The sequence below is a fragment of the Festucalex cinctus genome, chromosome 16, assembly GCF_051991245.1.
Source record: "Festucalex cinctus isolate MCC-2025b chromosome 16, RoL_Fcin_1.0, whole genome shotgun sequence".
In the NCBI taxonomy this organism is placed as follows: domain Eukaryota; kingdom Metazoa; phylum Chordata; class Actinopteri; order Syngnathiformes; family Syngnathidae; genus Festucalex; species Festucalex cinctus.
The window spans coordinates 12,991,154-13,008,583 of record NC_135426.1 but is presented as its reverse complement, the minus strand read 5'-3'; the positions used below and the strand labels follow the sequence as shown (position 1 = coordinate 13,008,583).

Below are 17,430 nucleotides of genomic sequence, written 5' to 3'. Positions count from 1 at the left end.
ACTGAGTGTCTTCTCTCATTTTTGTGTCGTATTTAATAGATGTCAAACAGGTAACCCTGACAGACACTAAATACATACGTGAGAATTGTTTTATTAAAGGTCTTAAGGTAATAAAAAAAAAACCTTCAGCTGATGAGGGTAAAACTTTACCATGTCAATCACAATGACACTAAAAGTCAAAGTTGCAACAGCGAGAAGGTCGGACCGCTTACCGGCCGTGACTCCTCCTCCGCCAACATCCTCGTCCGTCTTCGCCTTCCGCTTGACCGAGCCGCCGAACATGTCATTAGCGACACGGCGTCCCAAACAAGCCGCAAAAACGCCATCCAAGTGATCGGCGGGCGGCTGATCGATGGAGGCGCTCGCACGACAGGCATGATTGATTCAGTGCGCTCCGCCGGTGTTTAAGCAGACTCCCTGGCAAGGCCGCGGGGGCGCGTCGTCATCCATCAATCGGCCGTGCGGGAATGTCCTGTCAGTCAGGCGCATGGGGGTGGAGCCAAGCCACAATTAAACAAAAAGATGGGAATGTGGAGTCGAAACATAAATATATTACATAGACACAGGCTTTGTTAATACAACTTTATTTGTAAGTAAACACAACAATTACAATTAGAGCTCTTGGTATGTAATCACTTCCCTTTTTTTTTTTTGCAGGGTTTTTGTTGCTTCTAGTGTGCTTTTTATCCAGTACAGGCTACACATCCGCATCTTAAGCAACCAAATGTAAACTAATATTTTTGCGAGACATTTTGCATATGAAAGCGTAAACAAACATTTTGGTTGCTTGTTGATATACATATCTATATAGAGATTTAAAACAAACATACACACATGACAGTAACTGACCAGTAGATGGCGTAACCCGAGAAGCAAACTATTTCTTTTGATGGCCTAACATGTGCAGGCTGGCAAGGATGAGCCGGTAATCAGGTAAGCACGGCGGCAGGAGCAGGAGCGGCACTGATGGGGACGAAAGGGGGTGGAGCCATGGGTGTTGTTTATTCATTGGTGCATAATTATTTCTTCCACACACTTTAATGTTATAAGTTGACAGATTTTCAAGTCGTTCAACTGCTCGCGTTTGGCTTTCCGGGCGCAACAAAAGAACGCATCCGTGTTTGCGAATATGTCATCTCATTTAGGAGCGGCTTTCTTCTTTAACCTCAGGAGGTGCAGCTTCGAAATTTGCTTGCGCACACACAATTAGGCTAATGTATGCAAGCGCACACGCACGCGTTGAAGAACCGGAGCCGCGCCGTTGCTGCCGGGGGTCTCCAGAGTCTCTTATTAGTCCGGCTAATTTCACATCACTTGACAGAGTATTAATGAAGAAATGAATCAGCGCAGCTTCATGTGGAAAAAGAACACAGCGGTTCTGCCTCTCGTCAGCGCGTCATCCGGTTTACGCAAAGTCGATACTCCGACGTGATGTGGAGTAACGACCGCTCGCTGATGTTACTGATACAGTAACACGACCTGCGCCACGAAGACAAGCGGAAATATTGCCCTAAGTCCTCCCCCGACCAAATAGTCCCGACCTCACACATTCGCAGAATGCACTTGACATGAAACCCGAATGATAAGCAAGAGCCACCTTGGGGCCTTCACGAAAGCTGGAACAGAATTAGTGGAGCCGATGACATTAAGCGACACCTACTCGATCCGTGTTCATTGTGCTGATATCATTTGATTGCAAAGTAGCATGTTTCAGTCAGTTTAAGACTTGTGATGGAATGTAGCTCAGGCGAAACTAGTCCTCATCCTGAAGAATGACTAAATAATCACTATTGTACATATATTATTGTGCGCGTCTACATTGCGCCCTCCTCGCTATCTGTAGATGACTCCCAAAAAATGTACTTAAAGAAAACCAGCTAACTATACAGAACGCCTCCCCTGCGCCAACCCGACCCGCCCTCCACCCTCTCACTCTACTCCTCGATCTCCAGGATCAGGTCGTCTCCCTCCAGGGAGGCGTCGGCCATGGCGTGCACTGCCTTGACGGTGCCGGACAGCGGCGAGTTGACCACCATCTCCATTTTCATGGCGGAGAGCACGCACAGAGGCTGACCCTTTTCCACCTGCAAAAGTAGAAGTGTTGACGATAGGTAAAAAAAAAAAAAAAAAAGTTTTTATCAGTGGTGGTTTCTGGCATGGGAATTATGTGCAACCACACAACAAAGTTGCTACGTGAAATAGATTTCTATTGTGTAATGGATGTGACATGTCAATCATTGGTGCTTTTTGGGGGAAAATTGTGCCCACACTGTGTGTGTAAACTTAAGTCCAGTTGAGTGTTTCTGTGAACTAGGGTTGTTTCTGCCGTTTCGCTTGAGCAACATTAGCATGATCGTGAAACCACTATTAGCATTTTAGAAATTGTCATTTATAACACAGATACACAAAAAAAAATCTACCTAAGTATTCTTTTTTTGTGTTAGTTGGAGTTCATTGGAGTTTGACGGAGTTAGGTGGTGTTTGGAGTTAGTTCATTAGTTACTGGGAGTCAGAAGTGAGTTAGCTTGGAGTTGGTAGGAGTTAGTTGAGTGTTCACAGGAGTTAATTGGGAGTTTGTAGGAGTTAGTTGGAAGTTTGTAAGAGCTGGAAGTTTGAAGGAGTTAGTTTGGAGTTTGAAGGAGCTAGTTAGGCGTTTGTTGGGAGGTTTACCGACTGGTTTTTAAGAGTTACTTGAAAGTTATCTGGGAGTTTGTAGGAGTTAGTTGGGAGTTATCAATGGATCTAGCTGGGATGTGGGAGTTTGTAAGACAGTCTATGCGACTTAGGAGTTTATAGGAGTTGGGAGTTTATTGGATTTAGTTGGGATTTGGAAATTTGTAAGTGTTAGTTGGGATTTGAAGGAGTTAGTTGGGAGTTTATGGGAGTTGTATTTGTAGGGTGTTTGTACAATATTTTGTAGGAATTAATTGGAGTTTGTTGGAGTTTGAATTTTTGTCGTGTAGCTTCAGTAACGTTAGCATGATAAGCTGCTTTTCCACCAATAAGCCCAGGAACTTTGAGTTCTGGGTAAAGGGAGTTCTTGGTTGTAAAAGTTCCACAGGGAATTTAGAATTGTGTTTCCACAGCGTCTTAGAGTTTCAGCTGTGGTTATTGCAGCCCGCCCCCTTAAAGTTCCAGCCTGGCTCAGCAAGACCCTGCTGCTGAGATAGTACTTGGATGGCCCCTGGGGAATTTAATTACCATGGAAATTGTTGTTGGTGAAAACACGCACAAACTGAATTTTACCAAGGTAAACTGAAAAGTTCTCCAAAAGTTCCTGCGGTGGAAAAACGCCTATACTGAAACAACTTTTAGCCATTTGTAAATTCTCAAGTAACAGATACCTAAATCTGCTTAGGTATGTTTATTTATTTCCTGGTACAGTCAATGGAAAATTTTAAAACTTACAATTATCATGTGCGATGAGGAAACAAAACAAGTCAATTTGAGTGTTCTGTGAATTCGGGTGGTTTCTGTTGCTTAGCTTGAGCAACATTAGCACGATAATGTAACAACCTTTAGCCTGCTATAAAAAAGTATAACAGATACATGTAAAAACCTCCTTAAGCACACTTAGTTTAAAGTACTAAAACCCTGATTGGGATTTTGTGTGACAACAGTTTACCTTGGAGCCCACTTCCACTTTGACCTCCAGCACTTTTCCAGGCATGGGCGCACCCACCTGACCCTTGATGGACTTCTGGGCCTTGGGATGGAACTTCATCTCCTGGAGGGGAGATTTCATCCATCATCGGTACAAATATGTTTACAGGTGTGAGGAGAAATAGAACGTCACCATCGCTACGCTCTCTCTCCATTAATACACGTCCTCATTGTTTACTCGGAGCAATTCATCCTGCTTGTACACAGCGTCTATCATTTATCCATCCAAGGCAGCTCTCTCTCATTCTCGTTTCAGCGCAATCCATCACGCCGTACCTTCATGGCGACCGTGTCTTTCACCAGCACGGATCTCAGCTGTCCGTTCAGCTCAAAGAAGACTTCCCTCTGGCCGGCCTTGTTCAGGTCACCCAGGGCCAGGGCCTTAATGTGCAGGATCTTGCCCCTCTCCAGCTCCACCTACAGGCCGAGGACGGAAGATGAGACATCGCCGGACAAACGGAGGGACCAAAACAAGGCAATCAAGTGGCCGCTGGTACAGATGTGAATTGCAAAGCGGCGAATACATTCAATAAACAATCTCATCCCAGCTATTCGCACAAATCCCATCGGTGTTTGTTGGGATTGTTGCATTGCGCGTTTGCCTGCCAGTCTCATCAAGCCGGCAGACCAATTAAAGCACGACGTGTCACTAAACGTTAACCGTCACACTCGCATCAACCCGCGTGAGAGGCTCCGGCTTCGGCGGGCACTCGTTGTTATTCTCCATTCATGAGGCGCCAAATGAAATCTCTCATTTGATTGCTTTTCTTTTCGACACAGTCAAGTGCAACGTGCAAAACAGCCAGCTCGTAATTTCCCCATTCTTGCTTAAACAGTCAAGTGGCGCATAATAATGCTCATAAGATCCTTTTTGGAGTGTGTCTAGTCGCGCGTGTTTGTCTAATGCTGTGAGCAAACGCTCCTTTACCACAGGAGCGTTCTCCAGGACAAAGCTAACATCACGTTAAGCTCTCATGGCGTCTCTGACTCAAAACGGGTTTCACACTAGACTTAACGCGACCTTATTAATAACCTGTCGTGGAATGAGATCATGGCGTGTGTGTTGGCATCTGCAAATATGTGAAGTGACAGCTCGTGTATGTTGGAGTCGGTGTTTGTGCAAATCTAAGTTTACATTTCTGTCAAGCGTAATTAAAATGATACTGAATCACCAGCACAAGGCCGGCCAAGGCGAGGTTTTTATTAGCCGCATGTGTGGGTGACTGACAGAGGTGTGCGTGCGTGTGCGCAAGACACCGCCTTCAACGCTTTTTGACGAGATTTGCAACAGACTGGAAATGAAGTGTGAGACAATGCCAGCTGCTCCTTGCTGTCTACTTCGCTGACATGTCAACAAACTAGCACTTAGTGGATGGACTCAATCATTCAGACGTGCCCTTTTCAATACATTCATTCATTCATCCATTAGGGCTACTCAAAGACCCTGTAAAGTCAATCCAGAATTTGGCCGCCACTGGATACTTAACAAAATAATGAAATAAATAAAAACAGATCACACATTTTTTGGTAATGAAACAAAAGGAAAACAAAAACTAACTGAAAACTACATCTTGCGTTTATAACACTAACTAAAACAAAATGAACTTTCGGGTTCATTTTATATGTGTTTATTTCGGTGTTGCTGCACATCCGTACAGAAGACTGACCAGTCTTTTAAGAATTGTAGTTTACTTGATTGCACAATATTTAGTAAACTTTCTTTTCTATCTTGCACTCTGTCATGACTAGGGTCATGCAAGGGTTATGCTTAAAGTTCTGACTAAGGATATGTAAGGATTATGTTTACTGTCATGCAAGGGTTATGTTTGGGTCATGAGCGTGAGGTCAAGTGTCTGTTTTGAACTGATGTAATCGGCATCTGGTTTCAACTGGTGGTGCACTATGTGATGTCAGAAGCTATGTGATGTCAGGAATCTTTAATCTCTTTATCTAGTCAACAGCCAATCATATAATTCCAAGTCAGTAATGTTACCCACGTCTAGCCACAACCATTCAGATCCATTCACTGTCTATATAAGCTGTCTGAGAAACGTGTTTTGTCGGATTATTACTTCTGTTCTCTGTGCACCTCTTGTTGTTGCTCGTCTAGTCAAGTTTGTTCCACGCCTCTCGATGTGAATAGTTAAAATCTTATTTGTGTCCGCGCTTTGGGATCCAACCTCAGAACATAACACACTCGACAAATACACCATATATTAAAAAAAAACAAAACAAACAAAAAAAAACAAAAACAAAAAACTAATACTAAAGCTGCTAAAAACTAACCTAAAATGAAGCATTTCAACAAAATGAAAAGTAACAAAAATTCACAAAATTAGTCTAAAAAAAATAAAACTAATTGAATGCTATCAAACTATAATAAAAATACCAATATATATATATATATATATATTATGGGTTAAAAAAAAAAAAAAAAAAGACAGATCAAGGACTTTGGTTAATTTGAGCCGACTTTGGGTCAAAAACTGGGACAGTTTACACAACCCATATATAACACCCGTATAACACAACCCAGAAAGTTGTCAGATGCTCTACTTGGGTCAATTTGACACAAGTTTGGGTAAAAAAAAAAAAAAAAAGGGGTCATTTTAGTAATATTAATAATAATAATAATAATAATAGTAATATTTAATAAATAAATAAATAAATAAATAAATAAATAAATAAATAAATAAATAAATAAATAAATAAATAAAAAAAGATCCATAAAGTTGTGTCATATCCTCTACTTGGGTTAATTTGACTCAATGGTAAAAAATTGCACCATTTTCTATAAAAGCAACCCAGAGAGCTGGGTTTAATTGAGCCATAAAGTGGATCGGTCCATTTGTGTTCCATAATTTGGTTATGTTTGACGCAACTCCTTTTAGAGTGCCATGACCCAGTATGTATACAGGGGCTGGTGTGACCGCTTTAGAGCGCCTCATTGTTGGCAGTCAGTGTATGTAAGTCACGGTGAGAAAGACAGAAGTGCCAGGAGGTGTGGGGAGTGTGGACATTCAAAAAAAAAAAAAAAAAAAAAAAAGCCCGATTTGACAGCCAGCCTGTGCAACTGGGCTTCGAGCATGTGTGGCTGCTTTAGAGCGCCTCGTTGTCACGGTGTGCAGTGAAATATACTCCCATCTAGTGATACAATTCAACATTCTGACCACAGTGATCATTATATTTGTATATAGCTTTTGTACTGGATCTCATAAATCAGTTTGGACATCCCTCGAATGCCAACAAAGACACAAAAGATTCCTTTTTGACAGCTAAGCTAATGTTGCTCCATTGTAGGATGGAGAAGTTGCAGAAAGACCATAAAAAGTGTATGATTTGTTATCCGGTAGGAGGACTACGAGCGCCTTTTCTTTGCAGTGCCATTTGTCTCCCTCGCCTCCTTTCACAGGCCATAAAGCAACGCTTGTGAAAAAGCAAAAGTTGTCACTTTTTGACGCGCTTTCAGTCCGTCTCTCACTCCTCGCTGCCGCTAATAGGAGTCGATCCGGTGGGAATACCCATTGTCATGACAACAAAAGGCTCGTTGTTTTCCACTGGAGATGAATGACTGATGGGGAGTGTCAAAAGAAAGCGTGGAAAAACAATAAAAATCCTGGCGAATGTTTTGAGTGGCATGTTAGTGGTTTGCAGTTTGGGTCAATAGCATATCTGAGCGATCGATGCAACTGTTGAATCTTTGATAACACGGCAGCGGTGAAGTGCTGCTCCTCGGGTCCCGAGCAATATAAAAATCAATTAACACCAACCCGGAGCCCTTCTGCCGCCGTCGAATGAAACACACTCGCCCTTGGCCGCTCACAATAAGTTACCGTGTGCGCGCGTATCGCGTAATGAGACTATTGATATTGTTGAAAAAGCAGAAATTATTCATCAAGGCGGATGTTCATTTCACATACGAGGACTAAATGTTGCGGCAGGAGCAAAAAAGGCAATGAAAGATGGATGACTGCCTTATTCGAATGAAGATATGAACTATTCGGTAACATGAGGGGGAATAAGGGGAAAAAAAAAAGTTCCCTTTCTTCTTCTTCTTCTTCTTCCTCTACCACTGCTGCAGCAGGGAGCTGGTTGCTTGTTGATGAAAGGCACTTGAGCGACTCCGGAGTCAATTGAGCTCGACACATGAAAAGTATGCGACACTTTCTGCAGCCAGTCATTTATCAGCCTGCTCACACTTGTCAAACTACTCATGAACCACTTGTTATAAATAATAACAAACAATCCCAGTCACTTCCTCTCAAGGTCAGTGGCGACGCTGTTGAATTCAAATTTAAAATGCAGCTTCACAGTGTGAAAAAAAAAAAAAAAGTTACCTCAAACTCCTCTGCGATTTTTGGTCCATCCAGAAAGAGCCTGGTGCTGAGACAGTCCACCGGGCCAAAGTTAGCTGCAGCAAAAGAGGAATTCTATTACATACACTGCATATTCTATATGTGTGTGTGTGTGTGTGTGTGTGGGTGTGTGTGCGTGCGTGTGTGTGTGTGTGTGTGTGTGTACATGACATGGATGTGTCACAATTTCGATTTATTTACTTGTTTATTTAACTCATTTGCTCCCAAAAACGTATAAATACGTTCCATTTTAAATGTTTTAAGTGTCCCAAAGACGTATTTATATGTTTTGTTTTTTATGGTAGAGCATACAGAAGGCTTTGGTGCAGCCGCTCAACTGCCGAGAACGGTTGAAGCAATGGTAGTTATAATAGAAACGGCCAGCAGGTGGCAGCAGAGTATAAGCGATCAACCAGGGCCATGTTAAAACAAGCTTGATTTTGCCCACAGTTTGAAGCAGATTGGTGAATAATGATGAAACATAGCTATATTCTAATACTAATTGCTGCAAAACGGAAACAGACAGAAATATAGTTTTTTTCCCTAACAAAAGAAGAGACTAATCTTTCTTTTGGTGGGTTCAGTGTTTTTATAGCAGTAGACCACAACATTCTGTGGGCTTTGCAAAATCAGTCAAAATCCAGTAAAACAGCCGGGAGCGAAGGGGGTTGTTCAGTGAAAATGGCTGGGAGTGAATGAGTTAATTGACACCAGGACCACATGAGTAGCCTGCAGGCCTGTTCTAAAAATAGCTCACCAGTAAAGGGACATTGTGATTTTTCTAGGAATGTTGTAGAAGTGATCGTCTGAAAATGTTGAAATATATTGGGTTCCTAATTATTTAGGGGAAATCGTTAACATGGTCAGTGCCTTCACAAACATGAAAATCATTCATTATTATCAATAACATCAGAACATAAAGTTAATTTGAGCACATTTGTTATTTCAAGTGTATGGAATTGGTAGTAGCCCTTTGCATCAATCAGTACCCAATAACTAACTCTTGGTTTCAAAAAGGTTGAACAGAATCCCATCTCTTCACCCAGAGCCAAAACATGTCATAAGCTGACCATTTTTTAAATCAGTTACTGTACTTGGGAATCATTCATGTAATATGTTCACAATTTAGACCTTAACACAGAGCAGAAAGTAGCTATTAGCTTGCAAAAATTCATTATCTTTATTCTCCAGCATTACAAATAGAAATGTTGGTTTTAAAAAAATGTAAATAGTTAATTTTCATCTTTGCATATTTAGAAAAGCTCTACAGGATATAAAACAAATTCGTTATTAGCTGGTGTCATTTTTAGCACAGTATATGCCCTGGACCACTTAATGAACGGTGGGCCACAAAATGGCCCCCCAGCCATAGCTTGGACACCCATGAAGGGCAACATTGCAAATTGCGCAACTGACTGAATTGTTATGAAGCCGTTTATGTCAACATTTCAGTTGCTAATTTCAAGGCCGACAAACAAGCCGTGTGGCTGTCCAACACATCATCCAAACCCACCGGTGAATTCTTTGAATTCCTGGAACACTTTGGGGTACATGGCCGCCGACATGACGTCTTCGGGCGTGATGTCGTCGCCGTACGCCTCCCGTAGCCCGTCCTCCAGGGACTTGAAGTCCATCGGCGGCAGCGAGGCGCCGGGGCGGCCATCCACGCGAGGGAGCGACTTGAGTACCTGCACAAAGAGGAAAAGGGTTCCACTCGTTTTCTATTATGGCTGAAAGAGGGATGAGAAGCGTTTGTGTCAAAAGGAGAACCCTCGTGGGAATCGCGTGGCTGTGATGTGTTAAGAGCTGGTAAAGTTCACGGCGGACGTCTCGCCTTTTCATAAAAGCTTTAACCTGCCGTTGACTTCGCAAGAGACAGACTATCCAATACGCAACAAAAATATAAATGCAACACTTGTTTTTACTCCCATTTTTTATGAGATGAACGCAAAGATCTCAAAGTTCTTCCACACACAAAATATCACCATTTCTCTTCAATATTGTTCACAAACCAGTCTAAATCTGTGATAGTGAGCACTTCTCCTTTGCCGAGATAATCCATCCCACCTCACAGGTGGTGATTAGACACCATGATTAGTGCACAGGTGTGCCTTAGACTGCCTACAATAAAAGGCCATTCTGAAAGGTGCAGTTTTGTTTAATTCGGTGACTGTTACTGACTGGTTTTCTGACACCCCAGTACTCCCCACAAATAAAACTTGATTGTGGATGGATTATCTTGGAAAAGGAGAAGTGCTCACTATCACATTTAGACTGGCTTGTGAACAATATTTGAGAGAAATGTTGATTGTGTATGTGGAAGAAGTTTTAGATGTTTGAGTTCATTTCATAAAAAACAAAAGTGTTCATATTTTTGTTGAGGATATGAACGTAGTAAAATTTAAAAAAGGCAACAAACACATCCAAAACATTTCTGGTTCTTTCCGTTGCCAAAAAATACATCAGCACATTTGTGGCTTGAGGTGTGGCACGAAGCTATTAGTCACACCGCTTCGGCGGTTCGACGGCAGCTGACTCAACTGCCGACACTTCAAAGATGGCCGTGCCATTGAAGTCCCCGCTCATTATTGACGCCGCGTCCTCGGGAGGTCGCTTGCACAAATGAAGACAAAGCTTGTTTGCTCTCGCGCTTACAATTATTAAACGCCACGCTCCCACGCTCGTCGTCAGTGAGTTCACTCGCGGCGCTGAAAGACGTCAATGGAAGGACAAAACACTTGGGGCCACTTTAACCTTTTTAGGGGTTTGTATTTGCATGGGGGGGGGGGAAGCAAAAAATGCTGGACTGATGGCATGTGACGTAATGACCGCTCGCGAACTATTTTAGGCGTCATTAAAGAAACATGACATGTTCCGTGCTTCGCGTGCACAAAACGCCCGCAGCTTGAGCAAACGGAGCGGATGATATCACCCTGGTGCGTGTGCAGCAGAAAAGCAGAGATGCTTACTAACTAAGCACATTTTTTAGGGGTTTTACAGTAGAAAATGTTTTTAAGGGTGGCTGTGGAAAACAATTCCCTTTTATGGAAGAGGTCTGATTACCTTGGATCTAAAAGGCTCCGGGAATCCTCCGTGAGGTATCCCAACGTAACCCTGCAGGAACTCCACCACAGACAAAGGGAAGGACAGCTCGTCGGCCCGCTCCTCCACCTCGGCGCGACTCAGGTTGTTCTGGACCATGAACTGAGCCAGGTCCCCCACGATCTTGGAGGACGGCGTCACCTGAAGAACGCGCCGGCAGTTAAGTACTCTGAGGAAAATCCGCAGCGAGCTCTCGGCAAGCAAAACATTCATTAAAATCACACGTGCCTGTTGATTATTTATGACGGCGGATCATGATGCTAATGGGAGCTCATTTGCATGACGGTGATGAGCAGAGTTTTTGTGGACTGCCTGAGACGTCAATATGAGCATCAGTGGCATACGTTGCTGAGTACAATAATGGCTTTTGCACAATTGAGCAGCTTTTGTAGAGAAATGAGAGGAATATATGCTTACTTCACTTGCTGTAATGAGCAGCGATGTAACAATAATGGCAATACCGTGATATCACGATATTAAAACTGCCACAATATCATTGTCATGTCACGATATTAAAAGCAGGACATCTGTTAAAAAAAGTCAGGTTGATTTCCATCAATGTAGTTCTAGCACCCTCTGGCTGCTAGTTTTTTTTTTTTAGTGCGGTTTAATTTTCATAAGGGATGTTTTGGCCCTTCTACATTTAACATCCATGCTAATAGAGATAAAGGGGAACATAATATGCTTGTGAGTCAATGTGTGGATGAACTCAATGTGTGTGTGCATTAACAAGTAAGTGCCTCAATATTCAGGATTATTAGATTGGTTTATATGCATTGCAGTTATGTACAAAGCAAAATATTTAGCCTTTTTTTTGGATGAGTATATTGTGACTTTTTTTTTTTTTTTTTTAAATCACCAACCTCCCCACAATAGTGTGATAATTATCGAATTGTGACCTTCATATCGTGATAATATCATATCAATTTTGAATATTATTACTTCTCTAGTAAAGAGCCACCGGAATTCAAGTGCCAGTCGCAAGTGTTATCAAAACTCATTGATTGTTTTTGAGAAAACATTTTATTATTATTATTATTTTTAATACATAAAGCTTGTTCACAGGAATGCTTGAGGGACCGGCGGCTAAAATCTTCAGTGTGGTCATTACACGAGTCCCACAAGTAAAAAAAAAAAAAAAAACTAAACTAAAAGCAGCCTGCAACGTGACTGTGCATCCCAAGTCTCACTTTCTCCAACGTTATCAGCATTTCCTAAGGCCAATCTTTGCTTATTTATTGCAAAGTAAAAGGCCCATTGCCTTTTGTTTTCTCATGCGTCTTCAAGAATCATGACTTTCTCTCTCGCTGCTTACTAGCAGCATTTGTCATCACACTAAAGCACACTCCCTTTCTTCACTTGGAGACCTATTTCTTTCAATATTATCATTGTTGCGGTCATAAACCATAACATACTGTAGTACTTTCCTTCTTGATACTGGGGCTGTATTTGTATTTTCATGCATTGCAATTTGGAGCAATTTTTGACAGCAGCGGCACACTGCGCTAACTCATCACTCATCTGTCACCCTATGAGCACCTGCACGCCCCCCGTTTAGACACACATGCATGTCCTCCTCATACATATCCTCATATTTTAAAGCACTTCCCTCTGCTAGGCGTTTCTATTTCTGTTCTTAATACCTCCACACTTCCTCTTCCTCCTCCTAAAAACCCGTCTTGAGGGTTTTGTTCATCTTTCTCACTCCTCTGTGTGTCTATGAGCGAGCACATAAACAACTCTCTCACTTTTACAGCGTCAAGGGAGCCGGGCAGGCAAGCGGCAGCGGTGAAGAATGGTACCTGTCACCAGAGGAGGAGACAGCAGACAGAAGCGATAACGAGACACTGGGAGAGTGAGGCGGAGATTAGAGATACGAGCCCAGAGTCTAATCAAAATGAGGGGGAGACAGACGTCTGAGTCGAGACCAAATGGAGGCGGCGCACGAGCGGCAGAGGATGATGGAGTGAAGAAAGGAGGGGGGGGGGGGGGGGCGAAGACTGACAGCGGCCGTGCAGACGGAGCACGAGTGCTCAACCTGAAAACGTCTGTGCGTAGCCTCTAATTCCACAAGCAAGCTGACAGAGAGACGGTGTGCTAATACAGACAAATATGTGCACAAGTTGTCGCTCTATTGCAAGAGTGAGCAGGAAGAAGCAAAACCGAAGAGAAGACAGACATGAATGTTTGCCGATTGAAACTGGAGGCAATTACCGATGCTATTCGTGAGCCCATCAATGGTGTTTCCCATTATATGTTAGCCTTGAGCTAGTGGACTTAAAGGTGAAGTTATGTTTGTTCGAAGCACACACCGTAGGACGGAAATTTAATCTTATCTTAATGTAAGTGTGTCCTCCATGCAAGCATGTAATCACACTGCGATGGATGATAAAATAAAAAGGTCGGCTTGATGAAGAAAGGAAACACCAAAGGTGGACGTTCATTTCTTCGAGTTCATTTCTTGGTGACTTGCGGGAAGGAAGGCAACATTAAATCGAGCCTCTGTGCTGTCGGGCGTGTTTCATCTCCACATCTCACCTTAATGAGGTCTCCCAGTAGCTTGTTGGCTTCAGTGTAGGCCTTCTTCACCTCCTTGAACTTATTCCCCAGGCCCATACTGTGTGCCTGCAGTCACACAACAACAACAACAAGAGTTTGAGCGAGATGATTACTAGGAAATTCTGGGTCAACTTCTGGTCTAACACTTTTCATCTACTTACAAGGAATGGCCACAATATTATGTACAACCCCACTATCTAATGAGATCCAGTGCAATTTTTTGTTTAATGGATTTTTTTACAGTGTAGTACCACAATAAAACAGGAGTAGTTACTATTATTGTAAGCCACTGCAATATTAACAGAAGTTACATAAAAACAGTACCAATAAAAGTTTAAAAGCTCATCAAGTGGTGTAAAAAGTTAAATACAACTCAATTCTACTTAGGTGGTGATTCTTTTGCATACTTCTTGAGCAGGTGTATCCAAAAGTTTTATAATATTAATATTATGAAAAAAATCTGAACTGCCTTTCGCAAATATTATAAATACTTTTAAATTAACCTTGCCAGCAAGATGAAATTTTGCGTCATTTGTGAGTTCACAAACTTCGGAAAATACATCTTGTGCCGCTCCCGATGATTCCTTTGCAGCTGACCTTTTTTAGGTCGGACCAATCAGGTGTTGTTTAGGGCAGGACGCAACCAGTAAGCGCCCATGGCGAGGGGGAAACAAACAAACCTAACAGATGAATGGATGCTGCAATTAATTCTGTTCTCACAGAATTACTCACCATTTTCTTGTTGAATTTGAACAGCGAAAGGTGCTTCGTGCATTTTTATCTGGTAAATATATCCATGCTTTCCCCCTTCCCCCTCCCCAAGATGTGACGGAAGACGACATTTTCATACATTGCCTTGATTGGTCAAAACAAATGTGCAAAGATGCCGCATCGTCCAATCAGCTGGAAGTATTGTACAGCAAGTTCTGCCTTTCCCGAACGGGTCTGTCTTATGAAGTACCAGATTGATAATGTGAATCACAATTATCAATCTGGCTGGCAAGGTTACTTTTAAATTCCTCTGAACAGTAAATTTCAAGTAAACGGCAAGATACCAACAAAATTAAAATAAAATAGGCCTTTAAGTAAAACTTTATTTTGACATGAATTGATGGGGAAAAGGCATATTAGGAGGATTGCTTTATGGTTTTGCTTTAAGTATTTTTTGCATATGCCACGGGCCACTAAAAAATGGTCAGCGGGCTGCAAATGGACCCCAGGCTGTACTTTGGACACCACTACTCTACAGGGAGCCACTGTAGCACTCGTACACTTTGAGAATTACTGCTCGAAAGTTTGTCTGACCTTCTGAATTGAATGCTCACTATGAATCCCGATATTCTGTTAAAACCGCGAATAGCCATCTTTATGAAGGCAGAATTTTTGTATTGATTTCATTAGATTTTGCGAGAAATAACTGGCCTGAAGAGGGCAAACACGTTTTCTGTAGTTTGTGTGACACATCAGCATGACGTCTGGTGGAATAGGAGCTCTATTATTAGACTGTCATGGCTGGACCTACAGGCATACAGTGGGGCGTGTGTTTACATCATCTCAATTTCACAGGTCAGCTGTGAGACTAAAAGTCCATTTCGCTTCATTGAGCTTGAAAAAAGGGGGACAAGAATAGCTGCGGGGCACCTGGAAGTGGAGGTTGGTGTACTGTCCTCCGGGTATCTCGTTCTCATAGACGTCGGCGTTGCCGGACTTCATGGTGGCCGTGCAGTCGAACGGAGCGTAGAGGCCTCGAGCCACTTCCCAGTACTCGCTGTAGTCAAACACCTTCTCCAAAGCGATGCCTGCAACCGCACGGCGACAACTTTCAAAAACAGCTTCAAATGCGTTCCAGCGGGCAAACAGCAGTGTGCCACTTATTAGTATCATTGTTAAGGCGGAATTAAGGCTGACTTTTCGAGCCTTGTGACTAAAAGCTTAACGGCGCATTAAACGTTCAATGACGGGGCCGGAGGTAGCAGTCGGCGCCTTTGTTTGTTTGTTTGCTGCTTGGTTAAACTCCTCCGCGCATCCATCATGGTGGCGACGCGCCGCGCACATCAGTCACAGCGATGTCGATATTCGCGTTATTCGTGGCTGGAAGCGCACATGAGCTTCCACAGGATATTGTGGAGAAAACTGCTAAAGGACAGATAGAGGTTAAAACAATGCTTTTTATTGGCCAAAAAGCTAAAGCTTGTATTATTATTTTTATAATGATATCATTTATTTTATTCCCCTTGTCCTCAATTTGCTTTTGTGTGTCTTTTTTATTTTTTTTATTTTTTGCATATTCACATCATGCCTAAAATACGTGTTGTTGTGGGTGCACTGTCAACAATCTGGCAGTCGTTGGGGCAGCTGTCATTAATGAAATCATCTTCACAGTAAGTAAGAAAGAGCAACAAAATGGACGCTTTGCCAAATAAATATGTCATCCCCAGAGTGTGCCAGTGATTGAATGAGGAGACAAATGGAATTAACAGTCACTTTTCACCACAAACAAATAGTGATGGTAGTGCTTGCCAAAGGGGTGGGTAGTGAAATGTGCATGTAAAAAGTGCTGTTAATTGCTATGCCACTGAGGACGAGGAGGAGGATGGAGAGACAATGTGAAAGAGGAAGAGGAGCACGCAGCAAACCACTCATTATTGCTTGGGAGCCCAGATGGAATGAAAAAGGGTGTGCGTGTGTATGTGTGTTGGGGGGGGGGGGGGGGTGAAAACAGTCTAAGGTCAGGAACGTTCCCGAACATTCTGAAGCATCCAAGGCCGCACTGTTTGGTGAGAATGAAAAGACGAGAGGCGGCAGGCCTTCAAAAGAAGGACGGAGCGCACAAGGTGACGGGTTGACGGAATTTTCAAAGTCTTTCCTTATGGAAAATGATAAAAGAAACTTGCTTCTGAATGATAATGAGCAACAGAGATTGAAGACTTTTTTTTAATTTTTTTTAATAAGAAGAGGACAAAGGATGGACCACGGGGCCCACTCAGTTACTTTAATCCCGCCTGAGTCCAGTAATAATTGTTGCATTATTTCAGATGTTTTTTCACCCCTGAAATTCTTCACATTTTGAATTAAAATGTATTTATTTCTATTGATTTAAAAATATATTTTTTAACCATTTTTTAAATTGTAACCACAAAGATTTTTTTCCCCCTCTTTGAGCAAAGAGCAAAGTCCCAATGACATGCGCACACTCACAGCTGACAACGAGGCACTCTAAAGCAGCCACCACAGCCCAAAGCTCCGGTCCACACATTGGCATCAAGTCAGACTTAGAAATAAACACTACAAAAAATAACAAGACTCTTCCAAGTGCACTTACCCACGGCCAACAATGAGGCACTCTAAAGCAACCACGTCAGTAGGCTATTCGAAGCTAAGTGCATTCTGGGACTGTACGCATAGCTGGCTCGCAATTGCACCGGGCAAACAAATTTCATCACTTTTTTTTTTTTGTCTTTCCCGGCAAATCATTTCGTTAATGAAGCAAGCCGACGTCTTTATTATTGATCACTGTTTGGCTCTAGCTCCCTCCTCCTCAATTCCTTCCCCTCATAATTGGCTGAATATCAGCGAGTCCGATGCGCCGCTGTGTCTGTGACTTCAATAAGAAACATGCTGCCATTTATTGATTGTTTGTTTTTCCCGAGTGTGTGGGGAAGGACACTCTCAAAACGCAAATCACTGCTAGCCCAGACATGTTCCAGACCATTAATAACAACCCTCAAAAAATTTATATCTTCTATAACAC

At 42.5% G+C, this 17,430-nt stretch overlaps 1 protein-coding gene across 3 annotated transcripts in view; it reads right to left on the bottom strand.

Moving 5' to 3' along the window:
* Positions 1-568: 568 nt before the first annotated feature.
* Positions 569-17,430, bottom strand: part of LOC144003720 (pyruvate carboxylase, mitochondrial-like) — a 131,950-nt gene continuing 115,088 nt past the window's right edge. For all 3 annotated transcript variants that reach the window (XM_077500238.1, XM_077500236.1, XM_077500237.1), the window contains 8 exons: positions 15,321-15,478; positions 13,659-13,745; positions 11,082-11,261; positions 9,532-9,706; positions 8,001-8,074; positions 3,940-4,080; positions 3,626-3,727; positions 569-2,084 (listed from right to left, as the gene is read on the bottom strand). In XM_077500238.1, the coding sequence (XP_077356364.1) occupies positions 1,935-2,084; positions 3,626-3,727; positions 3,940-4,080; positions 8,001-8,074; positions 9,532-9,706; positions 11,082-11,261; positions 13,659-13,745; positions 15,321-15,478 (1,067 nt within the window). In that variant the 3' untranslated portion in view covers positions 569-1,934. The remainder of the gene's footprint in view (positions 2,085-3,625; positions 3,728-3,939; positions 4,081-8,000; positions 8,075-9,531; positions 9,707-11,081; positions 11,262-13,658; positions 13,746-15,320; positions 15,479-17,430) is intronic.